The following is a 12,381-nucleotide window of genomic DNA, read 5'->3' as shown; positions in this document are numbered from 1 at the left end:
TTTTGGTTGCTCCTGATAACAATGATAACTTCCCAAAATGTCACGATTTTTCTGACCATCCATATAGTTTCCTACATTTTTAATGTATTTCTCCATTTTTGAGGATAGGGGGATCTAAATATAAAAAATTGGAAAATGTTGTAAAAAGTAGTAAAATCATGTAAATTTAATAACATAGCAGCTATTCTAGAACAATCATTCCAACTTTTTTTTAAGTCTCCTATTTCCTTTGTTATTTTACCGTCAGTTGCCAAAAGATTTAAAGGAGTATAATTTGCATATTCTTACTTACTGAGGCTTAGGTCTTCCTATTCCTGAGATACTTAAGGCAGCTATAGCGGTTTGAGAATGTTTTCAACCATAGCTCCTCTATCTAAGTCCTCGCTAGCTAGTTTCGCCTTCTTCTTTTATCGCCTTTTAAGAGATAATTGAATCCACCTGATTTGCAGAGACCAGTGGATATTTAACACCATATTTACACCATATGTCATATGGCAATTTTTTTACCGCCCGTCTGCATTATTTACCCCCAGACTATCCATCGCTGCTTTGTTTTAACATAAAGGATGAGGACGTGGTTTATAGTTCCTTTTTCTTTGTCGAAATATACACACACACACACACACATATATATATATATATATATATATATATATATATATATATATATATATATATATATATATATATATATATATATATATATATACATACATATATATATATATATATATATATATATATATATATATATGTATATATATATATATGTATATATATATATATATATATAGATCATGAAAAGAGAAATCACCAATGCAACAGCACAAAAAAAAAAAAAAAAAAAAAAAAAAAAAAAAAAAAAAAAAAAAAAAAAAAAAAAAAAAAAAAAAAGACAGAAGGAGAAAAGGAAGACTGTTTTCCAAAATTAGTGATTAATATAGACCAGCACTTGAATGAGGCCTTAACCCTACTCATCCATACAATCACATAGGTCAAACAGCATAGCCATACACAATCAACCATAAAGAATAATCCATGGACAGGCAGATATATATATATATATATATATATATATATATATATATATATATATATATATATATATATATATATATATATGTATATATATATATATATTTATATATATATATATATATATATATATATATATATATATATATATATATATATATATATATATATTATCAATTGCTTGTAGTCGCCTTGAACATTCATATTATAAATTCTGAGCTTTAACTTCTTAGAGTATTTGTTATTGACCGAATAGTTCTAAGGCAATTGAAGATAAAAAAAAAACCAACGTTAGTCTCTGTATAATTTATCAATAGAAATTATTATCTTATGTAAAAAAGCTGCCGAGATATTTGAACTCTCTCACTTCTCCAGTTTCATCACTGTTGACCGAAATTCCTTGAAATACATGAGGAATGACAGTCCTTCAATGTTTCTAGAGAATCGGAAAGTCTTTACCCCATGACCAATATTTGTTTTGTGTTACACATCTTCTTGGTAACGAACGAGAGGCATACTATCATTAGCAAAGTTGCCATATTGCGATGTCTTAAGAGGGAGAACTCAGTTCTAGGGAAAAAAGTAAAAATATATTTCGAGTAGTAACTTATAAAACCTAATAGAGTATACAAGATAATAGTATAGGGAACATAATAAAAACGTAAACAGGAAAATAAATGGTAAGTTTGTAATCGCACTTTAAAGAGCTTTTGGATACGAATTAGATATATTTCAATTTTTATCTTTCTATGCAACAATGTAGTGCGAATAAAGAAAATAATTCTGTGATTAACTGGAAAGCGTATGGTGATGATCACTGTTTAAAACGCAGAATCTATAGAGTTTTGATATGCAGCTTCTTCTTCTTCTTCAGCTCAACCTCATTCATTCTGAACTAACCTGTTGCATGGACTAAATTGCATTGAAGGTGACTCGAATGGGGGTTGAGTTGAATGAGGGTTGAATTGCACGGGGGTTTATTTAACCGGGGGTTGAGTTGAGCAAGTTTTGAGTCGAATGGGGTTGAGTTACATAGACCCAGAGCCTATTATAACTAGTTTTGGCATTTATTCTGATTGAAGTTTAACTATCGTAAAAACCTGTGAAGAGATGACTCAAGGTCTTAAAAAATAATTATCATCATCAAGGGGTGGGGAATGGTCTGAATCTTATTAACCCCCCACCTGGATACGCCACTGCTAGTGGTACGATATGCCTGAGCACACAGACTAGACATCCAACTCTTAATGTCTGCTGAGACACAATTTTCATATCTTACGCAGTGGTGTTAATTGGGAGGCAGAGGGAAATTTGCTCCTTTTTTCCCCAAAATTCATCCGATAAAAATTTTGAGATAGCCATTTTGGCAAAAATAGCTCAAAAATCAGATAACAAAACCTCCAGAGTCGACAGAGGCCCCCCCCAGGGCCCGAGGACGGCATTGTAAGTTATACCCCGGGCGCATAATACAGGCATATACCCTGGTTCTTATAGAGGAGGTGCCCGTATAAACTTCAGAAAGGATTCATTTCATTGAAAATTAAAAATTCTACTTTACTTTTTAAGATTAGAGAAAGATCGGAGGGAAACAAGCCCCCACCCAAGCCTTGACTTGAATGGGGGTTGAGTTGAATGAGGGTTAAATTGCACGGGGGTTTATCTAACCGGGGGTTGAGTTGAACGAGTTTTGAGTAGAATAGGGTTGAGTTATATGGAGCCTGAGTCCATTATAACACAATATAGCTCTTGTTAAGTTAATAGTTAGTAATAGACCACAGTTTTTCTATATTATTTGTCTCATCAAGTAACTTGTCTGAAAGACTAGGGCAAAGTTGTACACCCACGCTTTTTCAGGCAGTTATAAGTGATGCTGTAACCGAAGCTGAATCAAGGTGCCCAGAACTCTTTCGTTCAAGGAATCTTACCACGGAGCTGCTGTCTACCCTGGGACCAAAGGCTACATTGAAGCCTGAATTTGTATTGGCCTCCTTGACTAATAACTGTGCTTCCGAATTAACTGCGAAGTTGAATGATGTGATACTCGATGTTGTAACTGCCATTTCCGATAGAGTCATTGAAGAGACTGTTCATGCTTTATCAAAAACGTACAAAAGTCTAGTAAGCCCTTTTTATGCTTCAATTTCAGACGAATTTGATTTTCAGGTGAAAATGAAATAGGGACAATCGGTAATGATAAATTTCAAAACTGAACACAAAATTTTCTTAGGTTGCTTTGTACCCGTTGAGTTTGCTGAAGGGTTTGAAAATCATGCAATTTCCTTTTACTCATTGATTTTTGACTTGCTCAAATTTTATGGTGAACATACGACCTACAACCCAAGAAAGCGCAAGCGCAACAGGAGAGATTTAAGCAAGACAGCAATACAAAAATTTCTTCCTGTTGAGGTCATTTTTCTTTTCGTTCCTCCAGAGCCGTATCTAGGTTGTTTTTTTTCGCAGGAGAGGTTACAAAATAAACCTAAAAACGCATCAAAATTTGTTTATATGTATTTTGTTAAGTCTTTACGAGTTGGAAAATATTTGAAGGAGGGGTGAGGGCTCAAACCTCCTAACCCCGCCTCTGGGATATGGCCTTACTATCCTCTATATAGCACTTTTCTTAATTTGGTCGATAAATTAGCATAGACAAGGCGTAGCGTTTGGGCTGCTGTTTTTTGAGAGATAAAATAAATTGTGTTACCCCTTTCCTAGCAGTAAATTAAAATTTCCTTTGCTCACCGCCCCGAACCAACAAAATTGTTCTTGAATTTTTAAACAAGATCTTCAAATGTCAAACAAAACAGGGTAGACACACCAAAACTATAATCTTGGAAACATCCATTTACAAAGAGAAAAGCCCCCCTCCCTTGACTAATTATTTACACATCTCCACGTTTAAAATAGTCTAATATGGATTACAAACATGACCTTTATTCAAAAAACAATATATTCTTAATTCTTCCTTTTGTATCGCAGAATCTCAAAGGACCTGGATAATTTTTCCGGAATTCTTTGGTTATCCTTAGAAAGCAGGTTTAATCAATCAGATCCAGATACTAATATGCTCGTGTATAAATAGGTTTTTATTATTTTTTTTTTTCCTACCCTCCAGGATTAAAACAAAGTACACGAGTATCTATATTAACAAGTATCTGCAAGGTCAAATTTAATTAGTGTATTTAAATACCTTTATGTGCCTGAATGTTACTTAGAAACGCCCATGTAAACTGTTACTTAGAAAACTGTTACAACTGCTAAAAGTTGTAATAATGTTACTGTTACAACCGTTAATTTTGTTAAAACAGTGCAAACAGTTACAAGTTTTACTTAGAAACAATGCATGTTCCAACTTACAAATGTTCACGAATTGTTCACTTTTTCCCAAAAATATTGCGTTGTTTTTACTTTCCTTTTGATATTTAATAATCTTTCTTGATATTTAATAATGTATTTCCTTTTATGTTTAGTAATCTATTTGATATTTAATAATCCCCTTTTGTTTAATGGCATTTAATTATTTTTTCTTTCTTATTTATGTTTAACTATCAACAGAGCCAATTGGACGAAAGCCAAAAAAAATCCGTAGCCTATTCTCTTCTATGAGGTAAACGTCAAATGTCAGACAAACGTCATTTTACCAGCAAGCTTCAAGTGCAAAATTTCTATCTTCTCCCCCCCTCCCCAGAAAAAGAAATGTTGGAATTTCAACTCGTGCCAAGCCGCAAATATTGCGCTGTGGCAACGCAATATTAAACTTGGTTATAACTTCTTGTAATTAAGTCATCCTTTTTTTCCTAAGAGAAATTGGAGGTGACGCAGTAAGACACTTTTAGGTAGAGTTGTTAGTCGTGACCCTTTGGCCTGGTTTTCGTCATAGTCACCTTCTTCCGGTATGTTCTATGGGGTAGGAATAATTTAGGCTATTCGTTATATACCGCGACATAATCATCAAATTTGACAAAGTCACGAATTGGTTGTGGCTATTGATGCTCCAGACATCGTGAGACCAACTGATATGATACTAATAATATTAAAGACAGGAAAGGGGTAGTTGAATCCTTGGTTATTCGAACGAAACTAACATATACGCTGGCCGGACTGGAAGTGGATTTGGACTTTGGATATACACACGCGCAGCTTTTGATTTACCGAAAGGGTGTTCCGTATTGTGCAGGCGATAAACGTTACTGTAGTATCCTAATTTTCCGCTTCTGCATTAGACAGGTATTCTGCATAACATCTTTTCAGGTTTTAAGAAATTTAAAAGTTTTCTAAAGGAACTATTTTTGTTTACTACTTTATTCATTGAAACAGATAAGCACATGAACGAGGTCTTGACCTCACCCACCCATCCAAACACCTAAAAGATGCAGTACAGCCGAATAAAATCCCCTCAAAAGAAGTTTTCATGGACATACGTTGTAATTAGTAAATATAAGCCATCATAAACTCGAAGTTATATTTTGTTTACCTGTACACCACATACGACAACTAGCTAATGTGAACTTATTAACTTTTAACGTGAAGTTTTTTCGTTTATTTTCTGCGGAAGGTCCAAATTTTTTCTCCTCATCTTACTGGAAATTATTTTATTTCCTTTGTTTTAGGTTGGAGGTGTTAAGCATAGGTCAACCTCCGATATATCTCGCAGTGCCAACCGTCGGTCCACTCAGTCCTCCAGTCCTTCAATAGAAGAGCGTTTATCCGTGAACGAAACAGAGAAATCTGAATCCTCGCCTGTGGTAAGTCTTAACTATCCCGATCCACAATAAATTTGGTAAACTGGAGAGAAGGAATATATTAAGAAAACGGCCAGAATCTAGAGTTGACAGTGCTGCATTTAGCACACTTTTCAAAATTAAACAAAGTTTATTGCGAAAATTGTTTAAAAAGTGGAAAAATACTGAAATAAGTGAACGATGTTTTCGTAATATGCAGAATAATCATAGTTAACACATTTTGCATGCAACCAACCTTTATATTCACTTATTTCAGATAACTGGAGAGAAGGAAATATATTAAGAATACAATTCTTATTTCATAAAATGAAGAATAATCATAGTCAACACATTTTGCTCGCAGCTAACCTTTATCTTCACTTATTTCAGTATTTTTCCACATTTTCAAAGAAATTTTTCAATTTTTCGCAATAAACTTTGTTTAATTTTGAAAAATCTGCTAAATGCAGCACTGTCAACTCTAGATTCTGGCCGTTTTTCTGAAACAGAAGCTCTATCTATATTTTCTTTTTCATAGAATTATCTTTAGTCAATAGACTTTCTACATGAATATTGAGTTAACGGCATTTCTATTGCATGCACTACGTTTGTGTATTTTTTAGCACTTTCTTTCTAAAATAATCCCTAACTATGTATCTTGAAAACAACGGTTCTTTCACAATGCTTTTTTTTCTTCTAAAATTAGTAAAATTATGACCAAATAGTAACTACTTCTAGAATTTTAAGTCAATAGACTTTCTACATGAATATTGAGTTAACGCCATTTCTATTGCATGCATTACGTTTGTGTATTTTTTAGCACTTTCTTTCTAAAATAATCCCTAACTATGTATCTTGAAAACAACGGTCCTTTCACAATACTTTTTTTTTCTTCTAAAATTAGTAAAATTATGACCAAATAGTAACTACTTCTAGAATTTTAAGTCAATAGACTTTCTACATGAATATTGAGTTAACGCCATTTCTATTGCATGCACTACGTTTGTGTATTTTTTAGCACTTTCTTTCTAAAATAATCCCTAACTATGTATCTTGAAAACAACGGTTCTTTCACAATGCTTTTTTTTCTTCTAAAATTAGTAAAATTATGACCAAATAGTAACTACTTCTAGAATTTTAAGTCAATAGACTTTCTACATGAATATTGAGTTAACGCCATTTCTATTGCATGCACTACGTTTGTGTATTTTTTAGCACTTTCTTTCTAAAATAATCCCTAACTATGTATCTTGAAAACAACGGTCCTTTCACAATACTTTTTTTTTCTTCTAAAATTAGTAAAATTATGACCAAATAGTAACTACTTCTAGAATTTTAAGTCAATAGACTTTCTACATGAATATTGAGTTAACGCCATTTCTATTGCATGCACTACGTTTGTGTATTTTTTAGCACTTTCTTTCTAAAATAATCCCTAACTATGTATCTTGAAAACAATGGTTCTTTCACAATGCTTTTTTTTCTTCTAAAATTAGTAAAATTATGACCAAATAGTAACTACTTCTAGAATTTTAAGTCAATAGACTTTCTACATGAATATTGAGTTAACGCCATTTCTATTGCATGCACTACGTTTGTGTATTTTTTAGCACTTTCTTTCTAAAATAATCCCTAACTATGTATCTTGAAAACAACGGTCCTTTCACAATACTTTTTTTTTCTTCTAAAATTAGTAAAATTATGACCAAATAGTAACTACTTCTAGAATTTTAAGTCAATAGACTTTCTACATGAATATTGAGTTAACGCCATTTCTATTGCATGCACTACGTTTGTGTATTTTTTAGCACTTTCTTTCTAAAAAATCCCTAACTATGTATCTTGAAAACAACGGTCCTTTCACAATACTTTTTTTTTCTTCTAAAATTAGTAAAATTATGACCAAATAGTAACTACTTCTAGAATTATAAGTCAATAGACTTTCTGCATGAATATTGAGTTAACGCCATTTCTATTGCATGCACTACGTTTGTGTATTTTTTAGCACTTTCTTTCTAAAATAATCCCTAACTATGTATCTTGAAAACAACGGTTCTTTCACAATGCTTTTTTTTCTTCTAAAATTAGTAAAATTATGACCAAATAGTAACTACTTCTAGAATTTTAAGTCAATAGACTTTCTACATGAATATTGAGTTAACGCCATTTCTATTGCATGCACTACGTTTGTGTATTTTTTAGCACTTTCTTTCTAAAATAATCCCTAACTATGTATCTTGAAAACAACGGTCCTTTCACAATACTTTTTTTTTCTTCTAAAATTAGTAAAATTATGACCAAATAGTAACTACTTCTAGAATTTTAAGTCAATAGACTTTCTACATGAATATTGAGTTAACGCCATTTCTATTGCATGCACTACGTTTGTGTATTTTTTAGCACTTTCTTTCTAAAATAATCCCTAACTATGTATCTTGAAAACAACGGTTCTTTCACAATGCTTTTTTTTCTTCTAAAATTAGTAAAATTATGACCAAATAGTAACTACTTCTAGAATTTTAAGTCAATAGACTTTCTACATGAATATTGAGTTAACGCCATTTCTATTGCATGCACTACGTTTGTGTATTTTTTAGCACTTTCTTTCTAAAATAATCCCTAACTATGTATCTTGAAAACAACGGTCCTTTCACAATACTTTTTTTTTCTTCTAAAATTAGTAAAATTATGACCAAATAGTAACTACTTCTAGAATTTTAAGTCAATAGACTTTCTACATGAATATTGAGTTAACGCCATTTCTATTGCATGCACTACGTTTGTGTATTTTTTAGCACTTTCTTTCTAAAATAATCCCTAACTATGTATCTTGAAAACAATGGTTCTTTCACAATGCTTTTTTTTCTTCTAAAATTAGTAAAATTATGACCAAATAGTAACTACTTCTAGAATTTTAAGTCAATAGACTTTCTACATGAATATTGAGTTAACGCCATTTCTATTGCATGCACTACGTTTGTGTATTTTTTAGCACTTTCTTTCTAAAATAATCCCTAACTATGTATCTTGAAAACAACGGTCCTTTCACAATACTTTTTTTTTCTTCTAAAATTAGTAAAATTATGACCAAATAGTAACTACTTCTAGAATTTTAAGTCAATAGACTTTCTACATGAATATTGAGTTAACGCCATTTCTATTGCATGCACTACGTTTGTGTATTTTTTAGCACTTTCTTTCTAAAAAATCCCTAACTATGTATCTTGAAAACAACGGTCCTTTCACAATACTTTTTTTTTCTTCTAAAATTAGTAAAATTATGACCAAATAGTAACTACTTCTAGAATTATAAGTCAATAGACTTTCTGCATGAATATTGAGTTAACGCCATTTCTATTGCATGCACTACGTTTGTGTATTTTTTAGCACTTTCTTTCTAAAATAATCCCTAACTATGTATCTTGAAAACAACGGTTCTTTCACAATGCTTTTTTTTCTTCTAAAATTAGTAAAATTATGACCAAATAGTAACTACTTCTAGAATTTTAAGTCAATAGACTTTCTACATGAATATTGAGTTAACGCCATTTCTATTGCATGCACTACGTTTGTGTATTTTTTAGCACTTTCTTTCTAAAATAATCCCTAACTATGTATCTTGAAAACAACGGTCCTTTCACAATACTTTTTTTTTTCTTCTAAAATTAGTAAAATTATGACCAAATAGTAACTACTTCTAGAATTTTAAGTCAATAGACTTTCTACATGAATATTGAGTTAACGCCATTTCTATTGCATGCACTACGTTTGTGTATTTTTTTAGCACTTTCTTTCTAAAATAATCCCTAACTATGTATCTTGAAAACAACGGTTCTTTCACAATGCTTTTTTTTCTTCTAAAATTAGTAAAATTATGACCAAATAGTAACTACTTCTAGAATTTTAAGTCAATAGACTTTCTACATGAATATTGAGTTAACGCCATTTCTATTGCATGCACTACGTTTGTGTATTTTTTAGCACTTTCTTTCTAAAATAATCCCTAACTATGTATCTTGAAAATAACGGTCCTTTCACAATACTTTTTTTTTTCTTCTAAAATTAGTAAAATTATGACCAAATAGTAACTACTTCTAGAATTTTAAGTCAATAGACTTTCTACATGAATATTGAGTTAACGCCATTTTTATTGCATGCACTACGTTTGTGTATTTTTTAGCACTTTCTTGCTAAAATAATCCCTAACTATGTATCTTGAAAATAACGGTCCTTTCACAATACTTTTTTTTTCTTCTAAAATTAGTAAAATTATGACCAAATAGTAACTAATTCTAGAATTTTAAGTCAATAGACTTTCTACATGAATATTGAGTTAACGCCATTTCTATTGCATGCACTACGTTTGTGTATTTTTTAGCACTTTCTTTCTAAAATAATCCCTAACTATGTATCTTGAAAACAACGGTCCTTTCACAATACTTTTTTTTTCTTCTAAAATTAGTAAAATTATGACCAAATAGTAACTACTTCTAGAATTTGTATTCAAGATAGTGTATGTAGAAAGAAATTATGTAGAATGTGGTGATTTTACAATTCTTTTCAAAAAATTTAGTACAAGCTTAGAAAAATAGTACTGTTTGACATGCAATTTATTTTTACTTTCTTATGAGTTCAGCATAATTTTTGTCTGCCTGTGCCTCCAAAGGTACCCAGGGCATCGAGAAGGAGCTGCCAATCTTCCCGTGAGTTTAATGCTGCCAGTATGTCCCCCCACTGCGACTGGTTTAAGTTATTTAGGTTTCGCAGATCTGTTCGGCACGTTCGGCGCGTGATGTTTTTGGTTCTAGATCTGATATGCTGGCAACCCGATGGTTGCCAGTGGAGCTCTAAAGCCCCAAAAATAAAATAATCTGAAATTGTCATTACCTAAGTCAAAGCATGTTTAGTGAGTTAGAGTCTGTCATTGAGTGAAATATTTTTAGATATTACGGTTACACCAACAGGTTCCAATGCAGACTTTTCTAATAAAGAGTTATGAAATTTCTAAAGCTTTGAGCAGGAGATTGTGAAGGTTTTTATTGAAAAATGTTCCGTCTCTTTTATTCGCATGCTAAAAACCTATTTTCACAAGGAAAGGTTGTACTATCTTTGGGGGCATCTGCGTTTTAATAGAGTGTCAAAATCAGTTTCAAGTGTTGTGATAAAATAAGGTTTTTGAGGCCTTAGTGATTTATGTGTCTGCAAAGGGGGTTAGCTTTTGAGCTTACAAAAGGACTTGAATATTTTTTGGCATCGAATACTAAATAATTTTGAAGAGCCAGCTTGACTAACTGCATTCCTAGGTTTTTATCCCCTTCCCCCCTTAAGATTCGAACACCATCTCTTTGGGTATATTCATTGAAAAATAAAAAAAGTGACAACTTTGCCCCCCACCCTTGGATATTAAAAAATTAAATTTTGTTCCCCCTTCCTAAATTTTCGTAGATTGATGCGACTAGTTCTTATTGGCGTAAGCACATACTCTGATCACAACATCGATTGTTGCATTGTAATCAAAACTAATAATGAACCCTTTTTCTTGTTTGCTCTACTGTTTGTTTTCAAGACTTGGTTCAATTCAGCATTGTGTTCAGTTTTTTTCATGCTTTTTCGCTTATGGTATATTTTTCTGTTCTTGCTACTTTAACAAGATTCTGGAGTATCTCAATTTGGTAAGTTTTACATTTCACAATTATTTAAGGCTAGTTTGCAATTTTCAATGAGCTTCTTCTATATCCAGTCTAAATTGACACAAGTTATATTTTTTTTTTTTTAAGTAATCAAATGCTCATCTGTTTGAATAAAGCTTGAAAAAATTGTAGTTTAGATCTATGGTCACTTTATGACGGTTTAAACGCTTTATTAAATATCAGGCTCAACTCCTTTGTTTATTAAATAAAAATAAAAACAAGTTTTTTCAGTGAAAGTAAGGAGCGACATTAAAACTTAAAACGAACAGAAATTACTCCGTGCATGAAAGATGCTGTTCCCTCCTCAGTGTTCCGCTCTTTACGCTAAAGTTTGACTCTTTCTCTCTATTCTACTTTATAAAAAAAGTAAATAACTTTAGCGTAAAGAGTGGGACGTTGAGGAGGGTACAGCCCTTTTCATACCCGGAGTAATTTCTGTTCGTTTTAAGTTTTAATGTCGCTCCTTACTTTCAGTTATAAAACTTGTTTTCATATTTCATTTCTGAACGTTTTTTAATAAATGCATGTTTTGATTTTGGCTCACCGTACATGCATAATTAAAACGAAATTTACATTTTATTTATGTTTTTCGACTATGCTGAACAAAATGGCTATCTCAAAAATTTTGATTCGTTTACTTTGGGAAAAAATGAGCGTGGAAGGGGGCCTAGGTGTCCTCCAATTTTGGTTACTTAAAAAGGGCACTGGAACTTTTAATTTCGGCTAGAATGAGCCCTCCTGCGACATTCTAGGATCACTTGGTCGATACGATCACTCCTGGGAAAAAAAACAACAAACAAACAAATAAACATGTGATCCCTTGATTGGTCTTCTGGCAAAAATACTAAGTTCCACATTTTTGTAGATAGGAGCTGGAAACCTCTACAGTAGGGTTCTATGATACGCTGAATGCGATAGTGTGATTTTTGTTAAGATCC

The 12,381-nt window shown here is 32.0% G+C and overlaps 1 protein-coding gene across 1 annotated transcript in view; it reads left to right on the top strand.

Moving 5' to 3' along the window:
- Positions 1 to 12,381, top strand: part of LOC136035061 (F-actin-uncapping protein LRRC16A-like) — a gene marked incomplete in the record, with an annotated part of 202,446 nt that overhangs the window by 117,071 nt on the left and 72,994 nt on the right. The window contains 2 exon segments of the mRNA XM_065716658.1: positions 2,890 to 3,153; positions 5,643 to 5,777. Of these exon segments, the coding sequence (XP_065572730.1) occupies positions 2,890 to 3,153; positions 5,643 to 5,777 (399 nt within the window).

This window comes from Artemia franciscana, chromosome 13, assembly GCF_032884065.1.
Source record: "Artemia franciscana chromosome 13, ASM3288406v1, whole genome shotgun sequence".
NCBI classification, from domain to species: Eukaryota; Metazoa; Arthropoda; class Branchiopoda; order Anostraca; family Artemiidae; genus Artemia; species Artemia franciscana.
The sequence above is the reverse complement of the archived record's forward strand: the minus strand, read 5'-3'. Positions and strand labels throughout refer to the sequence as shown.